The 21893-nt window shown below is 38.0% G+C and overlaps 1 protein-coding gene across 1 annotated transcript; it reads right to left on the bottom strand.

Annotated features, from left to right (window-relative positions):
• Positions 1–35: 35 nt before the first annotated feature.
• rhpn1 (rhophilin, Rho GTPase binding protein 1) lies at positions 36–21648 on the bottom strand. Its single transcript, XM_077233682.1, has 16 exons — positions 21230–21648; positions 20317–20432; positions 19874–20002; positions 16848–16923; positions 16688–16765; positions 14474–14598; positions 13801–13967; positions 10837–10934; positions 10486–10572; positions 9835–9991; positions 7681–7794; positions 7412–7606; positions 4775–4851; positions 4543–4686; positions 3488–3634; positions 36–2335 (listed from the first exon to the last, which is right to left on the bottom strand). Exons 1-16 carry the CDS (start codon positions 21308–21310, stop codon positions 2138–2140), a joined length of 1989 nt encoding a protein of 662 aa, XP_077089797.1. The 5' UTR covers positions 21311–21648; the 3' UTR covers positions 36–2137.
• Positions 21649–21893: the final 245 nt, after the last annotated feature.

A 21893-nucleotide genomic window follows, 5' to 3' on the forward strand; every position in this document is an offset into this window, starting at 1 on the left:
GTATGAGATCAGAAAATGATATTTTGACGTGCGTGTAAATGAAAATCTTGATTTATTTGTGATGATAAAGAAGCCTGCACACACAGGGCAGAGTGCAGCTGGAATGCTGGGTAACAAATCACTTCTGACAACGACTAATAAACATCTAATAAAATCCACACACGAAAAACAGACGTACTGTAATAAAACCCATGATAATACTTTCTTAGTTCTAATATTTTGAGATATAAAAACGCATTTTCTCATTGTTGGTAATGTGATTAAGTATGGAAGCTTATTTCCATCTTGGAAAAAAAAAAGTTAATGGCAACTTAAAATTCAGGTAAAAAATTTCCACTGTACATTTCCCATGATGCTGTACAGAAAATCCCACCAATCAGAGTCAAAACAAGCAAAACTCTGTAGCTCCGCCCACTTACATGAAGCACTGCAAATGACAGAGCCAGTCTCCTTTTGCTCTCAAAATACTTAAATATTAAACATTTTTGATTTTATATATACCGCAAAAAATGTATATATATTCAAATGTGTAGTTTTATTTTTCTCTTTCCTTTTTAACCCGATTATGCTGTTCGCAATGCTTCATGGGATTGTAGGTCATTCTATCACTAAAGCCTTTAAGTTCACAGTTTTGTACCTTTTGTGTTTTTGTCTGATTTTTAAATACTTTTTTGCTTCAAATCAAAGTTTGTAATGTTATGATTCTCCTCGTCGGCTTGATTCATGGCTTATAACGCTTTAAAGAAGACTTTAAAAAAAAAAAAAACACTTCTGAAATAATGAAACGTACAGTACAGCACACAGAAACACGTTCCCTCAGAGGACAATAGCTGCATTTGTGTTGCGCACGGCCGTCTCTATCTTATGTGTACAGCAACCCCAAATAAGTTACACTTAAAAAGTGTTACATTATCATTCGAGTTTTTCATTCATCCAACAGAAAAAAAGCACAAGCAAATGTTTCATGCGTGAGATTTGCTTTGAGATTCAGCCCTTTTTCAGTGTGATGGAAGTGTTTTTGGGGAGGCTGTGTGCAAGACACTGGACTGATACACATCAGTGCTAAACTACAGCGTTTTGCTAGAAGTTTAATAAAATCCTGCATCCTGTGGCAGTTCTTTTGCTCTTCTGAACGACTTTACGTGGAACGCGAGTAGAATTGTGCTAGAATTCATCTAAACTTCATTCAGCTATCATTAGGGTTGGGAATCGAATACGTGTTATAAAATAAAAATTTCGATTCTTCTTATCGATTCCTTCGTGAGCATTTCAATTTGATTTTAAAACATTCACGCACAAAGTCAACTTGCACACTGTTGTCTGTGCTACACACACACACACACACACACACACACACACACACACACACACACACACACACACACACACACACACACACACACACACACACACACACACACACACACACACACACACACACACACACACACAAAACGTGCACACAAAGTGATTTTAAAACATTCAAGAGCAATACTAATCGCGGAAACGTGTGTAACTATATTGGGCAGCTCTTAAAGTGACAGCACTAATATTCCTGCAGAGTCTCTATAATAACACTAATCAAACAACAAAAGACAAAGAGAAAATTCACTCGTTCTTCACTGAATAACTTTTGTAACTATATTTGTGATGTATACTTTATTTATAAGGTGCAGTGTTATTTTACATTCGATTACCCGAATACCTAAAAATCTTAAAACACTGTGTATATCATTCGTATCTTTGTTCACTTGTATCTATTTGTTGCGATTTGCAACTTGTTTATTAGTTATTTTTTAATTTCTCAGTGTTTACTTGTCTTTAATAATACTTGAAATTAATATTAGTTGTTCTTCTATGGTATTTTTAAACCTCAGGGAAAAGTTTCTTAAGCCTGTTGATTTTTGCTCATGATATTCAGCTCAAATTAAATGTTTAGCAATAAGACTGAATGTGAATATCGTTTTTGTTTACCTTATTGGAATCAAAATTAGGAATCGATAAGAATCGATAAGCAGAATCGAAATCGGTAAATTCGAACGATACCCAACCCATGCTATCATATCTGATAATTGTGCTCTATTGATTGAGTAAAATAGTGCTCATGTTCTTCTTCCTTTCTTTTCCTGGTGTGTGTTCAGTACATGGGTTCCCCCTCTCTGAGGTTCCCGAAGGAAAGACTGAAGGTGTTTCCGAGTCTCTTGCTCCCGCCGCTCCTCCAGCTCCAGTTCCAGATGGACGAGGATCCGCGCTCGTACTCCCGAGCCGCTGTCCTCTGACTGCCCGACTGACTCTCTTTCTCTCCGGTGGGCGAGAGACCGGTCCTCTTCTCCACCTGTGAAGACATTCACTGCTTTACTGCTGCATGTCAAGCTAGTCTAGTTACACAGCTATTTACACACACGCACATGCACACAAACAACACACATCGCGCACACACACACACACACGCACACGCACACACACACACACACACACACACTCACACTCACACACACTCACACTCACACACACGCACGCACGCACGCACGCACGCACACACTCACACACACACTCACACTCACGCACGCACGCACGCACGCACGCACACTCACACACACACTCACACTCACACGCACGCACGCACGCACGCACACTCATACTCACACACACACACACACACACACACACACTCACACTCACACACTCACACTCACACACACACTCACACACGCACGCACACACACACACACTCACACTCACACTCACACACACACGCACACGCACACGCACACGCACACACACACACACACACACACACACACACACACACACACACACACACACACACACACACACACACACTTGAACCTTCTCAGTCTGAAAGTTGTACTGCTCACTCTTTCGGTCTTTGTATAAGCATAAAAGAAAGCATGCAATCCTATATTTTGGACATATTTTACCTTGGACCCCGGCTTGGTTCCGTACGGACCGCGAGACATAATTGTGTCATTTTATTTTGATCACCGCATCAAAACAACAAAGCCGTTCACGCCACAAGCGCTCAGGGTGGTTTATGGTAGTGATCTTCCAGCACTACATCCTCCGATGTTTTTATCTAGAGCCAAACCCACTTCATTCAAGCCCAGATGAGCTGCAGATGACTAGATAACTTTGTTTTGTGCTGCTCATGATAAGAGTTTTGAGTATTAGTTTATGTATGTTGTTTGTTTTTAGTAGTTTATATTACTTTAAGTAAAATTTAAAAATGTAAATATTAATTGCCTCATAAAACATCTGATCTTACTCTTTTATAATCATATCTAGGTGGGAGAAATATTTTTTTCCCCCTTTTTTGTTGGTAAATATTGGTAAAAAATCACTGCTTTGGCTCATCTTTATGACTATTTTGTGTGTTTATGATTTTTTCTTTTACAAAGTACAACGGCTGCCCCGATTGAAAAATGTATAACTGTTCCAAAACTTGTATAATTGTATTGTTTTATACCTCGTGTGACTGTAGAGTGATGACGTCGAGCTCGAGTCCTCTTTCCGTGCAGCTCTTCAGTGCGTGAACGACCTCGGCGTGCTCCGCCCACCTGCAATCTGCACCATTCACAGCCAGGATATAATCCCCCTCACGAAGCCCCGCCTCCTGAAACACACGCTCATAATGTGAAGCATGCAGTGCGCAGTACAAAAAGCACTTTAAAGGGGTCATCGGATGCAAAATTTACTTTTATCTGGTGTTTGCATATTTGTGTCTTTGCAGTGTGTAGACACAACCACCATACAATGAAAAAAATCCATTCACTCCTTTCTTTTAAATCCTCAAAAAGTCTAAACAATCTCAAAAATCAAGCCGTTTGGATCATACCTGTCAACATTTGGTTTTCAAAATCCAGGGGGGGGGGTGTTAGGGTTGGCTACCGCACGTGTTAAGTATATTATTTACATTGCAATGCCCATAAATGAAAATATAACTTAATTTATTAATATTTCTTTAGAATTTTTTATTTGTAAATAGATGTAAGCAAGCATGTGATGAGGTCAAATGTCCAGTTTGGGACATAATAACTTGTAATAAGGGATAGAAATGATGTTGCCCCATCTCAATGCTACAGCAACATTTCCCAAAACGTCACCTGCCATCATGTCTATCGGCTCGCTTTCGGGTTAAACTTTCCGCGACTGCGCAACTGGGTTATAGGTTGCCAGGTTGAGGTGACAAACGGGTTGAAATTGTAAATGGTCTGTGGATTGTGAGAATATAATGCATTTAATACAATCTGGCAACTGGTCAATATTAGACAAACATTTTAGTCCGATTATTCATAAAGGAGTTTAAGCCATGCAAATTACGTGAGTTTCCCGGGAAAAATAACAAACCGTGCGGGGTCCGGGAGATAGGGCTAAAAAAACGGAGAAACCCGGGAAAAACGGGAGTGTTGACAGGTATGGTTTGGATTTTCTGAGCAATATGAATAAGAATCATACCAACTTGTGGAAAATGGGCATCCGATGTTCCCTTTAAATGTTACTGGCTCTACTGACGTCTCTTACCGCAGCACATCCACCTGGCAAAACCCCAGCAACCAGAACCGGCGAATCACCTCGAAGCGTGAGCCCAAGCCCCGCCTCTCCTCGAACCAGACACGCGTGACGCCTCACCCAGCGATTTCGAGCAGAGAAAAGCGAAAGTGGTCCCTTCACATACAGAGGTGAACATTAAACAGTTCTTTAACATTTACAGCATGTCACAGCATTAGTGCGAGTGTGTGTGTGTGAGTATTACCAGTCGATGGAAAATATCAGTCACTCTGACGGCACTGAAATCAGGAGTTTTGATATCAGGCTTCTGCTGTGTGTGAGCTGTAGGCGACAGGTCAAAGGTCATGTTAAGAATCTCCAGCCATGTTTGCAATGGCGTACTACCTCTACTATTTCTGCAGTATGTAAACTGTGCATATTACGCAAACTGTCTGTATGCATGGAATATATAAGTGGTTCTCAACCTATTTTGTCATATCAAATAATTTTACTGATCATATATTATTTTCAGACATGCGGAGACCTACTATGTACTGATGCAAAGCAGTTAACGAACACTCACAAGTGTGCGCTTTGGCAGAATTTTGGCAGAAAGGTAGATGTGAAAGGGCCCTTAAAGTTCTTATATAGTGTTTGTGTATGTTCATCGTGAATTATTGTCTGATTACTGTATTTTTGTGTTTTTATTAGTAGTTTTTATTCGGTGGAATAAATTGTTCTCATTTTCTGAGACATACTGTATATCAGGGGATTGTGAGATTATTGAACGAGAGTTTCCCTTCTGATATGAAGTCACACTTCCACCAATCATTTCAACACACAGTCTTGTTGTGTTTGTTGATTTTGCAGAGTGTGACAGAAATAAAATACCGTATATGCCACTAGAAAACACTGCCTCTTCTGTGTGTGCAACATCTAGGTATAATAATAATATTATATGCTAATACCAAAACATTGAATCTGATTGGTTTGCATTGGTGACGTCACATCTAAATGATATGTGGCCCGTGAGACTTGCACTTGACCATAGTGCGGCCCAGTGGAAAAAAGTTGAGAACCACTGGAATATATGAATATTGGGTAAAATACTGTGCAATGCACTTGACTTGATCTTGAATTTCCATAGTGATGAATAAAGCAGAAAGTAATTACAGCTGTGAATATATATATATATATTTTTTTACATATTTTCCTTAAAATGATTGAAAATACAAAATAGTGTAGATTTTAATAAACACATAAGTTAATGGTGTCATGTGACAACACTTTGGTCTTCAAAAGTTTCATAATTGACTAATTTAGCAACATCAATAGTTATTGAACTGAATTGACCTATGGCTAAGCCACGCCCCCAAACGCGATGCGCCAATCACAGTGCGCACAGCTCCCAATACACTCGGACATTCTCTGCTTCCACGTCCATTGAAATGCATTGCAGTTAGTCAGTTTTCATTCGTTTTTTATGTTTTTTCTTGTCATTTTAAGTTTAAAATGGTCAAACGGTGTGCATGGAGTACATGCAACTCCGACACTAGGTATCCCGAGAGGCTGGGCGACGGTGTGTATTTTTTACCCTTTCCCAATTAAGCCACATCTCAACCGAGATAAGTGTCTGCTCTGGATTAAGTTATGCGGTAGACCACAACACCAACTAAACGTGGATAAATTAAACAAGGAAGTCTACATCTGTTCTAAGGTAAGTCAACAACGTATTTGAACATTATCTTTAACATCTCTAACGTAACTTTAGGCTAACGTTAGCCTAACATTAGAAAACGTTAACGTTAGCTTCTAGCTGCATAGTACATCATGTCACTTAGCTTCATTAACGTATCTGTAAATAACCAAGATAACAAATGTTAGCAATGTTGTGCTGAATGATTCATGTAAATACTGTAGCACCAAACTAACGGAGAGGTACTCTTGGTAAAGATGGTAAAAAGGCTTGTCCTGGAAACGTATGCAACTTAGACCTATACATATTTAATTTGATCATGAATTAAACATATTGAAGCACAACATTTTAGACAACTTTCTGCCAAAACAACTGGGGAACTTTGTGGTTTTTTTTTTAGCAAAACATGTAGCCTTTTCACTCCTCTTCAACATAACTAAATATAGCGCCTGTCACCGAATGTTGACTGTTTGTCGAGTGAGTGGAGGAGGCGTGGCTTAGCCATAGGTTAATTGAATCAAAACTCTGAACTGAATTAAGTTGAATGATGACACTATTGTCTTTTTAGAACCAAAATATTCTTATTTCAAATAGAAATCACGATTCTGAACAGACAATTAAACAAAATAACATGTAATTTACTAGAGGTTCTGACACAATGTTAATCGCTGCACTCTATTTAAAATGTTTATTTCATTTTTTAATTATATAAAAAAATCGGTTTGAGTGAATGATTCAGTGACTCGTTCATAAAGACTTCACTTGTTTCATTACTGGATGAATCATCGTTTTTGAACAAATCTCTTGACTGAATGATTCAACGACCAATAAATTTTTTAAACAGTCACTTGTCGCCACCTACTGGTGTAACGATATAATAAATATAATTGTTACTTGAACCGCCAGGCATAGTTAGTATGAGTACCATAGTAGTACGTCACACTAAACATCAACCGAAGCTTGAAGCATAAACCATCCGACACCATAAACTTAGCCACCATGGTAAGACTATGTTTTAAAAACTAGTTTGGCCAGTTAACAAAGAGGTATTCAGTTGTACTTTTCCAATTCAAAACACAACGATCTACCATTTTATGTAACTGACTTTAAACCGTTATGACCTGTCTTGAAGCAAAAATTTAGATGACAAACTTTTAAGACAGCAGATGTAACAGCATAAATATGATTAGCATATTAAACACTCACACTGGATCTCTGGAGCCTCTGCGACTTCACAAAAATCATCTTCTTGATCAATATCTGAGTATTTCTCCAGCGAGCGCGTGTGAGCGTGTGACAGAACCTCCTGTAAGATGTCCATCTTCCGAAGCATTTTACACACGCCGTGAAGACGCAGGGCTTCCTCGTGACGTATGATGGCTTTGCGCAAATGAGCTTTACCTTGAATATGAAATATATATTAGTATAAGTTAACTGTAATCCTGCGTTCAGAAAACACATCCCACTACACAAACCAAGTCTCCGTTTGTCCTCCGTATTTTGAAGGTTCAGTTTGTCTGGTTGTCTGGTGTGAATCTGTATGAGAGCTTTTATTTCTTCCCCTTCATCATCGTCTTCATCAGGCATACCTGCATTGGTATGAAAATGATTGTTATAAAACATAATCTTGTTTCTTTACAATAACAAGCACAATATGAACAGAAACATGTACAGTAAGTAGATCAGGTCCGATTTGATGGTAAAACAACAAAATAAACTTACTACGGGTCAATAATAAAAAATAAAAAAAGTTTTTTAAAGAAGTTACTTCTGCTCACCAAGCATTTATTTGATCAAAAATACATAAAGGAATATTGAATTTATATATGAATAGATTGGTTTATGAATTTTTATATACACTTTTGTTCTTTTAAATATTTTTTTCACTGTTATTTAGATTTTTACTTACTGTTGTAATAGCTGATTGTTTGTCTTCGTCCTTTTGTATGTTAAAACGATATCAAAACTATACAAATTTGATTTAAAAAACTGAATATTTTTATATATTTGAATATATTGTAAAATGTAGCAGTAGTATGTAGTAGTTTGTTGGTGACTTTAATATACATGTAGATAATGAAAAATACGCATTGGGATTAGCATTTACAGACATTCAAATGCTGATGCCGTTGAAATTTTGCAGCAGAGCGTTGACATCTCAGATCATTATTTAATATCACGTATATTTAATTTAGCGAAGGTTGCAAAGCCGACTCTGTGTTATAAATACGGTAGAACTATCACTTCTGCCACTGATCAGGAAGATTATTTATAAAACAATCTTTAGTTTCATCTCATCAGCATCCCAGATAGCTTAGAAGAAGTCGATGTTGCAACAGAAATGATTGACTCTCTCTTTTCCAGCACTTTAGACACAGTTGCTCCATTGCGCTTAAAGAACATTAAAGAAAATAGTCCAACGCGGTGGTACAACGAGCACACTCGGGCCCTAAAGAGAGCAGCCAGAAAAATGGAGCGTAGCTGGAAGAAAACAAAATGAGAAGTTTTTTGCATGTCGTGGAGAGAGAGCACGATTGCGTACAGAGAGGCCTTAAAAGATGCTAGATCTGCTTATTAACCCATTATAGTCCTTCACGTCTATTGCGATCTCAAAATTCTGGCCAGTTGATAATACCTAGAATATCAAAATCGACTGCTGGCGGTAGATCCTTTTCCTATTTAGCACCAAAACTTTGGAACAATCTTCCTAACGTTGTCCGGGAAGCAGACACAGTCTGTCAGTTCAAATCTAGACTAAAAACGCATCTCTTTTACCTGGCATTCACATAGAACATCATTCATTTCAATTACAAATCATAGATTAGGTCAGGCAGAACCGGGGACACTTCCTATAACACCCGGCATACTCGTTACAGCAGGAGGAGAATGGCATCTAGGCTAATGTTAGTCTTTCCGTTTATTCCGAGGTACGGGCCGTATCCAGATCAGATGGTGGACCTGCGTCTGGACACGACCACAACACATTCCAGAAGTGCCAGCCTCATCACTCCTGTGAAGGCCTCATGGACACCTCAACAAACTCGTCTCCATACCGGCGTGATGACTCCGACCCCAACCAGATGGATCTGGATAAATAGTGAATGTTCTGATCCAATCTGACCTCTGACCTGTAATGCTGCCTGAATCATAATCATCCACTGTTTGTTCGTTGGCCTGAGGAGAACTGAGATTGAGTCTGGGTTCTCCCAAGCTTTTTTTCTCCATACTGTCACTGATGGTGTTTTGGTTCCTTGCCACTGTTGCCTTGGCTTTTGGCTTGCTTAGTTGGGGACATTTAATATTCAACAATAGTATTGATCTGCCTTACTTCAGGTGGAAGATGATGCAATTTTCTTTTAGAAACGAGCTTTGTTGTATTATTTTTCATGTTGAAGTTGTGTTGTTGTCACTGTGAAGCTGCTTTGATACAATCTGTATTGTAAAAAGCGCTATATAAATAAAGGTGACTTGACTTGACTAGTAGTATAGCTTTTTAAATGACATTATATGCAGAAGAAACTTCTTTCAAAAACATTTAAAAAAATCGAAATTACTTCAAACTTTTGATCGGTAATGTATGCATGATGTCATCAGTAAATATTTCATGGTCTCAAGACATTGAGAAGCACCTGACCAGTCGCATAGCGCCACAGCAGTATAATAATGGGCCAGCGCTCTGAAATGATGCGTTTTGACCTGAACCATCGAGATCCAGGAGAAAGGCACATAGTCCTTCAGTAACGGCACTGACATCGCCTGAAGAACCAGAGAATACACGTCTGATACCTGCAAACACACACAGTTATTAAGAAATGAAAACCCCATAACATTCATTCTTTCAAGTGTGTGTGTGTCCTGGTAAAACCTACGTTATTACAAAGATAGTAATAGAAGTCATTTTTGACCTTGTGGGGACATTTTGGTTGATTCTTAAAAATCATAGTAAATTATGTTCTTATTTTTTATGTAAAAAAGCAGAAAGTTTTGTGTGATGGATAGGTTTAGGGGGTTGGGTTAGTGTAAGAGAAGAGAATATACAGTTTGTACAGTATAAACACCATTAAGTCCAGATAAAAATGAAAACGCAACGTGTTTGTGTGTGTGTGAGAGAGAAAAAGAGAGATTGTGTTTGTGTGTATATATGAGTGAGTGAGAGTGTGTGTGTGTATGAGTGAGTGAGAGTGTGTGAGTTAGTGAGTGTGTGAGAGAGAGAAAGAGCGATTGTGTGAGTGAAAGTGTGTGTGTGTGAGTGAGTGTGTGTGAGAGTGAGAGAGACTCACCCTCGCTGCCTCCTGGGCGGCTTGCAGAAGCACATTCAGGTTGTTGTCCTGCATAAGAATGACCTTTTCACACACGCACTCCTGAACCTGCAATTAATAAACCCAGAAATATACGAGTTACTACATGAACACCTCTCAAACACATTTGATCATAAAAGACATAATCCGAAATCATTTAGGCTGCGTTCACACTTGTAGTTCAGCGCTCTCGGTTCACAGTAAATTATACATTTAGCCCTGGTTTGATTAGCGTTGACACTGTCATTTAAGACTGAACCTAGAGATACAAAAAAAAAAAAAAAAAAAGGAAATTCTACATTTATTTCTATGAACCTCTCTACAGTTCATTACCTGAGCTACCATGAGGCGGACCAGCATGCTCAGAGCAGAGCCACTCATATCCAGACTGGGCGCATGAGAGAAGTTTTCCTGCAGGTAGAGAAACGCACCTACAAACACACACACACACACACACACACACACACACACACACACACACACACACACACACACACACACACACACACACACACACACACACACACACACACACATTTACAAGCTCATTTATATAAGCAAAGAGCTTCAGATCTTCAGTTCAGCAATAAGTGGTGCAATGCACATGAGGATTATGAATTTAGATTATAAGTGTTATTTTTTTTAAAAATGAACACAGATCGAGAGTTTAACACAAACACACATTTATATATAGTGAGAACAGGTGTCATTCTCAGAAAACTGTCATTTGTGTGCTTTTGTCCTACTACTGATATAACTGACTGACAGCAACTCACATTATTGGATAGAGTCAACTGTTAGGTAAGGTATGATGATATTTGCTAGTTAATGGATATTTTTTTTCATGTATGTCAGTGTCAAATGTTGTGCTATTAATATTTTCTTAATAATGTGTAAAAAATTTTTTAAGTCCCCCTGTGCTAAAAATCAAACTTTTAATGTTTATATGTCTATGTGGTGTTTTAAATCCCACGTGTAAATTCATAAGTCGACAGCATTGCTGAGGCCATCCTTAAAAATATTTTGGTTTGCAGTAACAGCAAAAAAAAAGAAAAAAAAGGGTCGGTAGGTAGGTCTATATATTTTTTTTTTTCAAGATTTAATGGGGGAAAAAAAGTACTTTTTTTTCCCACAGACAACTAACAGGCATTAGGAGGACTAAGTCAACAATATTTCTGATGATTTATTGGCATGAAGTTTTGTGCACAATGACAACAGGAGTGCAACATTCAGGGATTGAAATTAACACCCTCCAACCCGCCAAATAAGGGTAAAAATGAACTTTGGAACCAAATATGCGCGGATTTAGCGCAAATACGCAACTCGTGAGTCCTCATGATATATTAAATACAGCGTATTGCGCAGAATCTGCGCATTTCTGGCTTACCTAAACACACACGTCACTAAGCAACAAATAACGGCAAGCATGTTCACTTGCATTGAAGTAATAGCGAATATTAAAAAGCATTTGGTTAACAGAAAAGACATTTTTATTTTCCAACATCCTACATGTTCTGTGTACTGTATTGATCTGTCCACCTAAAACACATTTTTGGTTTAAAAAAAAGGCCGTAGGTGGTGGCTCACTTTGAAATTTCAATTTAAGAGAAACCACTTTGATTTTACGGGTCAAATTGTAGGACGTCCTCAATAGTTTGAGTTTCCTCCACCAACATTTTAGTGGTTTCCTTCAGGTCAGTCGACACGATCACCGTTAGACAGGTGAGAAGGGGGGGAAAGATCTGGGCACAGTTTTTCCAGAACTTCGTGCCAAGTTAAAGCGGTGTCGAGATGTTTTAATGCATTTTTTAGAAGGCATTTATTATGGTGCCCAAACCCATATGACTTTGAACGGTGACCGCGAACTTTTTATTTACTGGATCATTGCTAGGGATGGGTATCGTTAAGGTTTTAACGGTATTACTACTCTTACCGATACTGCTTATCGATCCGGTACTTGAACGGTATTCTTATCGGTTCTTTTTGGTGTTTTTTTTTTTTTACATTCGGGTAATAATTAACATTTGCTTTATATTTTGAAATATAAAATATCTATAGCAAAAGAAAAATCAATGCTTTAACAAAACGAATAAAAATATCTAGGCTATTTGTTATGCAGCAGTGTGCAGGCTTTTTTGTTTTATATACATGAGATAGGATCCGATAAGCAAAAACAAGTACAAACACATGTTCAAAAAAAGAATACAATTAAACAAAGATACAAATTATATACCCAGTGCTTTAATTTCAGGAAGGTCTAAAATTACTTTTCAGGTAGGCCTAAGTGTTTCTGTCTGAAAAGAAATTTAATTTAGTAATCAAATGTAAAATAACACTGCATAGTTTATCATAGATAGATTAATGCTTATTAAAGTTTAAGTTATTCATTCAAGAGCTGTGGGTGATTTTCTCTGTCTTTTGTTGTTTGATTCGCATTAACGGCTCAATCGTCAGCAGGTTTATTAGACGCTGCCCCTTTAAGACCGAGTGCAGATCTAATATGTGAATGATGCACCATCCTTTCCTCCCAACTATTTACGTCCATTTAAGACATAAACTGTGTTTTCAGTGAATCTCAGAGCTGGTCATTTTTATATTTTATGAATATTTGATAGTTTAGATGCGCACATGAAGCCCAAAGTTAAGTATACTTTTCTTCTCTCTTTGCAGTCCATTTCGGAGCGCACAGTGAATGAAACGAAGCGAATGTACAAGCCATAGTGTGACATGCGTAGACCAATGGTGTAAACAATCATAGATGACGATGATGGCGCACGGGTTTTTATTTAAAAGAAAGAACGTAGCCTACGTTTGTATGTAGGCATAAGCAACTTTCACAATACTAACTAAAATATAATGAATATTATTTTATTTTATTTGTATTAGTTGTTTGAAGAGTAAAAAAAATCGGTCGGTCTTAACGCAAGTTACAACCGGCAAGTCGGTCGGACTAAAAGGGGGGAAAAACAAAATATTGGGTCGGTATTGGGTCGGTCCTAAATTGACAGGGTCGGTCAGGTTACGGCAAACAAGAATATTTTTAAGGATGGCCTGAGTATTTTCTCCTTAAAACTGCAGTGAACCAAAGACAGTCTCAAAAACACGGTTTGAAATCGCTGGTGTTTCTGACGTCACAAACTACCTTGTAACCAATCAGATCAACGTGTGATCGTCAACGAGTGGATCTCTGAATTTACTGACATCTATTTAAATGACCAGTAAATGAATTCCAATCATACTGTGACACGTTTCCTGTGAATGACCCACATAAAAGAAAATCAACAGATGATTCAGTACCGGCCGCCCTCTGGAAAGCATCGATGGCGTTCTGAACGCCCGTCAGTGTGGAACGATCTTGTCTGGCTCCGATTTGAGTATAAAGTGCTCCGATGTTGAACAAAACACTCCCTTTCTCGAACGCTAGCGCTCTCTGAACGGAAGGCACACCGGTCAGCGAGTCATACCTGCAACAAGACACAAGATCAGACCATCTCTAACCTTATGCTGTTAAATATACCGACTTCGGTACCAAGTCGATACTGAAAATTTAAAAATGTGCCGCTTTGAGCGCTATTGGGCGGAATCATAAACACCTTTGATTGGGCTGTTGTGTTCATGAGCTTATCGGATATGTCTGTGATTGGCTACAATTATCAACGCACGGGAGTGTTTGAGAGCACACCGAAGTGTTTTGAAAGCAGGAGCGTTAGAAAGCAAAAGCAGTACCGATCCGGTGATAGACGCTTGCTTTCAAACGCTCGTGTGTGTATCTGTGTAAGCGCTCGCTGAAGAGCGTCATTGATGTATTTTTACAATATGTTTTTGAAGCTCTGATCATTGTAGCCAATCACAGACATATTTGATGAGCGCGTGAACACAATGGAAAATCAGAGGTGTTTATGATTCCGCTAAACAGCGCTCATAGCAGCACATTTTTAAAATTTCAGTATCATTTGTTTGTGTGTCTCACCAGTGAAAGTGAATCCCCAGACATCTGTGTGGTGAGAAGAAGCGCTGATCCAGGAAATACAGCTGATTGTAATATTCCATCAGCAGCTCCTGACCCGCTTCATTCCTGCTGGGAGTACGCATGGCCTACGAAGAGAGGTGAGCTTTTAAAATAATGATTTGACTTGTGTTTGCACTTGCGCTTTCAGTGATAACCACTTCTTTTGTTTTGAAGAATGACATGCAATCAAAATGTACTTCTTAAAGCTACACTATGTAACTTTTGGCACTCTAATGGTGATTAAAACCGCATGCATCTTGCGAAAAAACTAGGTATGCACCGAAATAAGTTTTTGGATTACAAAAACAAAAGTCTCATCATTAAAAGCCATGTCCCAAGCACACAATTATAATGATGTTCTCCTTATACTTTTATGTAGCCTACATAACAAACTTGCGCTGCACATGTATTGCACTGTATTTTCAAAGTGATTTCAATCATATTACAAGCAATTCAAAATCATCATGTCGAACAGTGCACATCTGAAGTGTCTCAGCTGAAAGAAATAATCCATTATTTATCGGCTTTAATATATCGACCAAATTTTCTTATCGGTCCGATAACGATAACATTAAAAATGAACATATAACGGCCGATACTGATATGGTGGCCGATATATCGTGTATCCCTAGAAAGATTTTTTGTTTTGTTTTTGATGTGCTTGGGTTCTGCTCCTCTGCATGGATGAATGACGTTCAAGGCACCAGTCTTCACATGGGTAATGGACATCTTTTTAAAGAAGATAGACAAATAAATAATTCCCCAAAGGTTTTGAATGATCCATGGTCGATTTTCCAACAGGTTCACGCTACCCACTTTTATCAGTGTAATTTATCAAATTACAAGATAATATTTTTTTTGAACTTGCATTGATAAATTGAATTTTTAATGGAATATTGTAGTATTTATCAGAAATGTAGTATTTATCAGAAATGATTTATCTGTGCACATTATTATAAATATTTTTTAATTTGTGTGCCTTGTAATCTTGAATCAGAATAACTCTTCGCTTCTCTGATGATGAGGGCGGGGCAACCTGTCACTCACATGAGATCAGCCAACAGCAAACTACAACCATCCAATCAATTCCCCACAGACAAAATCAAGCCCCGCCCACATTTGTTCTTGTTCCAGATGCGTGATCATTTAGAACGACAACTTTTGTCAAATTTAGGAGAAATCTACAGACGCAAATAGACAAAGTGTAGAAAAATAAAGACCTAAATGTGCATTTTGGACTTTTTTTCACCACAAGTCTGAAAGAATTTGCTGTTTAAGACAAATAGCCCAAAATCTTAAAATTGACCAGTGAAAAGACCCGCTGTTTTTGCCTGCTGTGTCTCCCCTTAAATATAGCAAATAATTATGTCTGATTGTCTCAGTCGTTACATCAATTTAGAGAAAAAAAAGACTTGCGCAACTTTCCTGGTCTTTTTAAATTATTATTTAATGCACATTAATACAAAGATAAAAACATCTGTCTACAAGAGCTGTCACTTATAATTATTTTGGTAATGAAGTAATTAGTCGATTTTGTCATTAGTCGAACATGAAATCATGCAAACTCAGAGCAAGTTAAACTTTTATTTTGAAATTGCGATGAACAGTTTGCATGTTTAGAAACATATTGATATATTCTCCTGTGTTGTTGTAGGTTTATAAATGATTTACGGTACAAATCTGATGAAATGGCGCACATTGTGTTCCCAGATAAACGTTATAAACAACCTATACTCACAGTGTATTCAGAGATGGAGTTTGAGACACTTCACACATGTAAATCATAACAGTTCGTGTGAAGCACATTTACTGTGAACGGAGCCGCACTGAGACGCACATAAACAATTAAAGCACATATATATATATATATATATATATTAAACCCGCCATATATTTATTTAATTAAATCGCAGGCTTTGTGAATTCACAATAGCACTATGCTATAGTAAGGTTTCTAAATAGTTTTAATACATCATGCAGCATTAGAAAACGGTCTAATAATGCGGATCATGGATTGTCGTTTGAGGGATAAGCCGCTTCCGGTATTTTGCTGGTTATTCGACACAGAGAAATTGTAATCGAGTATTTTTCAAAACCGAGTACTTGAATTTAATCGAGGAATCATGATAGCCCTAGTTGAGATGTGATGAGCGTTTCATGTTGACTTTAACTGACCTGTCTAAGTTCCATGAAAACCTGGATCTCGTTCAGGTACAGAGACGCATCCTCACTGTAATGTTCACTGATGAAATCCTGATGAAACAGAAGAGAAAGAGTTTAAACACTGAATAAATCCAGTGATACATGTAAGCTGCCACACGAGTGTTGATCTCACCTGAAGAGGTGCAGTCATGTCAATCTCTTTAGTCTCTTTCAACCCCAGTGGAATCATGGGAACATTGACTGTCTCACTACAACAGAAGGATGATTCATTTTTTAAATGTTCGATGCATGTATTTTATTACTGCAAGTAAATGACAAACTACAAACGTTATACACACTTATAACTTGACAACTGTTTATCATTCTATAAATGCAAAAATGATGACTATGCAACATAAATTAAACCAAATAACTTTTTAGTTGCCAAATCACTTGATGTAGGTGGATGTTCACATGATAAATAAAGGTGCAAGAAACATAGGCATGCATTATAAAAACCACCCAAATAGTTTATGCAAATGTTTATTTTTTGCTGCATTTGCAACAATTTGGAGCCCTGCTTACATAAAACTACAACTTCAAACCTGATTTGAGAAATTGTTGATCTAAAATTAATAATTTAATTCATCTAACATGATTTCATTGTTGTTTTTTCAGGATAAGCCTGTGGTTTTCTGTCCTTCAATCAAGTTTACTGAGCTATCAGAGATATTCTCATTATATTTCACCAGGTATTAATTCCAAGTTATCCTCAGGGTTTCCGTGGGGCATTAAAAAGCATTAAGTGGATTTTGCAAAAATTAAAGCCTTAAATAGCATTAAAAAGCATTACATTTGAATCCTACAGGCATTCAAAATTTATAAATAGTTTTTAAGAAAATTTTAAACTATCAGTTTATTTGAAAATTGCCTTCATAATTAATAATTTTTATTTGCTGTAGCAAAATATGTACGTTAGTGTGATAAACACTTGAGGTGGGGGTAAAAATCGATACAGTATAGCATTGCGATACTGTATCGATACACGGGCGCCAAGTATCGATCTTTTATTATTTAAATCGCCCCCTAAACCCTCATTCACTAAGTTAGGCCTATTCCCTAGGTTAGTCCACTAATACTGTTCACTTGAAGGAGTGAATGAAAACGAATGAGCGAATTCGGACAGCCGTTGAGCGTAGGCTACATCAGCTGTACATTCGTTAATGCAGTGCAATGTGAGACAGAGACGCGATCCGACACGTGTCCCATTTCCTCACAAATCTCTACATTCATTTAAGACTTCATTTAAATCATTTAAGACTGCTCTTATGAGGAAACTCGACAAAACTGACATTTTGCCATTATTTGTGTGTGTTATGGTTTGTTCAAGCCCGAAAGAGAACTCGATACTGACGCGCGTCTTTTCTGTGGGTCGTGTGTGTGTAATACAGGCAGGATTTAACGGATACTGCGTAATTGCATTAAATATTTTTAACGCTTTAAACTTTTTGGTTGTTTTTGCGGTGCAATAATTACGTCCTGTCCTGTAATATGGTCCTATGTCCTGAATGTTCAAGAACAAGTTTTTGCACTACCCTCCTAAGTTTTTGCACTTCAGTTAATGTGTAGAAGATAATGTTTACAGAATTAAAGGTGACATTTAAAGTGAGTTGAGCGGTCTTATTTTCATCATTTTTTGTAAAGTCTTTGAATAATATTGGGGACATGAATCGCAATATCGCAGAATCGAATCGCAATACTTACTGTATCGCAATATATTGAGAATCGCAATAATATTGAATCGTGGCCCAAATATCGCAATACTATCGAATCGTCACATTTTTGCCAATTCTCACCCCTAATAAACACGCGGAACCAGTTTGGTAATTGCTTTCGGCCGGAGCAAATATGCAGTGATGCGGGGTTGATGTGGGCATTTTGTACAGCAGTAGGGCCAAATGATTTCCGCGATGCGGAAATCGCGGAATTGGCAAATTAACGCGGAATCTACTGTTAATGTGGAATTTCGCAGAATTTTACATATTTGGAATGAAATTCTGTTTTTGTGTGGGAGAAGAACGTATGTCTGGGGAAAATGCAGACCGGGGAAGCAAATATGGGCGACACAACCTCTCCCGTCATTTCAGCTGCCTCTCCCCCTTCAACACAACGAAAGCATGGCGAAGCGGCTCTCCACGACTCTGCTTTCGTCGGTGAAAAAGTTAAGGAGACTTGACGCGTCAGTACCGAGGCGAGCAGTTCCCACATGACTGTTATGCAGTGTTTCCCACACATAGACTAATTCGTGGCGGTGCGCAACAGAATCAACACTGGCCGCCACATTTTGCATTTATTCATTTTCATTAGTTTCATTATTCATTAGTTATTCATTTTTTAACGCTATTTAAAACACGCAGCGTATTCTTTCAGTTGCATTTCCTTTCCCTGCTCTCCCTCCGTCTCTGTCACTCACGCGTCTCTCTCTCACACACACACACTGCGCGGGTGAGACCGAGTGTGTCCGAGAGCGCGCTCGACAGTGCGCGAGAGAGAGTAATCATTAATATTTTGTTGTTACCTGAAGTACTTCGAGTGCAGTGTTTGCATCATGCAGTAAATGTGATGTTTGTTACCTCAATAAATTTAAGGTCATTCCTGTTTTATGTGTGTACATTTTAATCATTAACATTAAAAGCACACTCTTTTTACGACTGAAATAAAAGTAAAGGGTAAAAAAAAAATGAATACCCAAAAATTAAAACGAAAAAAAGGAATATGCTAAAATTAAGACGGAAAAAACGGAATTTGGGAAAAAATAAAACAGAATTTGGGAAAAAATAAAACGGCCCTATAGCAGGTATAAAACTAGACCAGAAAAATGGGAAAGTGCGATCATTTTTATCCAGACATCAATAGCTATATTAGTATCAGTGAGACTGACCTTATACATAAAAAAGATGCCATTAAACAAGTATTTGAAATATACTGTCTTTATGTTGTTTCTACATTAATTTGGAGATCGACTGACAGCGAAAAAAAAAAAAAATTATATGTATATTATCTGTGGTTTGTGTCATGTATGGCATTAAGAAAATAGCATTAAAAAATGATTAAATTTAATTTGAAGATCCCGCAACTGATAAAGTAAACCATGTTGAAAGAAACTGAGTCAGGTGCAGATTCACAAAGACAGTGAAAGTTGCACGATGTGTGACCAACCTCTCGGTCTGGTAGATGTTCATACTGCTGTTCAGTTCCTCTAGTTCTTCTTTGAGAAGCTGAAGGTTCGAGTTCACAAAACTCAGTTCTAACGCCACAGTCTCCTTCACCTTCTGATTACTGCTGGCCCTGGGAAAACATGATTTGCACATCACAATAACGAAGGGAATAATGTGTGTGTCCTGTGACGATTTAAATATATTAACCCGTAAAGATTCTGCTACACCATTTATAATGCAGTATATGTGGTGCAATTTATCGTGCAACTATTACTGTGATATAAAATGACTGTGATGGAAGAATAAATCCACATCAAAACACTGAACAGAACATCAACAGAGAGGCGTGTCACTTCCTGTTAGTTCTGGGTCAGGGAAGGAGGTGTTCATAGTGTACGTTATTATGGAAAACATGCACCTCAATATTAGCAGATATACTGGTACCTATAGAGATTTTCAGCGCCGCTCCTCAGACGAAGTTCTCTGTTGATCTGCTGGTTGAGTTTAGCTCTCCGCTGCTGCAGTTTGCTGCGCTGGGTTGATACAAGAGCGTCACATCCCTAACACACGCGCGCACAAACACACACACACACACATGTTTGTTTACATGTTTCATGGGGACTTTCATACACATAATGCTTTTTATACAGTACAGACATTATATTCTCTCCTCTTACACTAACCCTACTCCTGAACCTATCCATTATAGAAAGCTTTCTGCATATTTACATTTTCATAAAGAATCACTTAGTATGATTTATAAGCTGTTATCCTCATGGGAACCAAGAAATGTCCCCACAAAGACAAGGATTTCCGATACTGCCATCTTTGTGGGGACATAATGTAGGGGTTACCGGGACACACTCTCTCTCTCACAAACACACACACACACACACACACACACACACACACACACACACACACACACACACACACACACACACGGTCACTTGAAATATACTTCATTATTAATATAACTTTTAACTTCTGTTCTGTTCTCCATGCCTCATTAAAAATATGTAGGCTATATGTGTAAGTTACATATTTATAATATATATAATGTAATGTAGAATATAAAGTTGTACTTTTAAATTTAAATAACACATCTATATCTGTTTTTAGTTACTTGTACTGCAGTGAGTGACATATATATATAATTACCATTTCATATACCACTGCATTTAGCTGTATATGAGGTTACTATGGTACAATTACCACATACCAAGTCCAAAAAACCATCGTACTTTTTTGCCTCAGGCTATTATTTCCTATTGCGTTGTTGTTTTTACATGTTAAGCATTAGTATAAGTCGTCAACATGTGACATATTAAGTAATATGCTCTGAAAGTCCACCTACCTTCCTGACGGACTCTGTTGAGCCTCTGTCCTCAGCTGTGAGTGTCGCTATATCCTCATCTGATCCAGAGTCAGACATCATGAGCTCATCTATATTAATATTTCTGTCCTACACCTATAATAAAATACCTCTCACAATAGCGCGAGACACGATCGCGAGCGCATGATCAAACTGCGCAAACTGTTTAAATCCGTTAAACGGAACACATCAGAGCACAAACACCACTTAACGGCTCCTTTCTACTTATTTAATGCATATTAGACGCGGTTTTGACTGTATGTGTGCCTAAATACATTTATTTATCTTAATAATGTTATCTTTAAAGAAACAAAAATACTCGAAATCACTAAATCCACTTGTTGCCTGTACGCGCATGAGCCACCACCGCTGATCTCTCGCATCCATGGTATTCAGCCAATAGAATCTGGTTGTTTCTGATTGACATATGCAATAGCCAATCACAGCTCGGTAAATAAACAGACGGACAGCAGAAGCGTCCAATGAGGCGACGGTGGTGGGGATAAAGGCGATTTGGAGCGGAAAAATAACTGTTTGTTGCCCCTGGCAACACGGAGGCATCAGCGAATGCGCGAGAAGCCTTTCGTTTCTGCATGAAGAGACATTAAAATCGCTTTTAAAATCTTTTAAAGCTCCCGCAGTTACA

Source organism: Siphateles boraxobius, unplaced genomic scaffold (assembly GCF_051911475.1).
Source record: "Siphateles boraxobius isolate OS27281-9 unplaced genomic scaffold, OSU_SipBor_1 183, whole genome shotgun sequence".
In the NCBI taxonomy this organism is placed as follows: domain Eukaryota; kingdom Metazoa; phylum Chordata; class Actinopteri; order Cypriniformes; family Leuciscidae; genus Siphateles; species Siphateles boraxobius.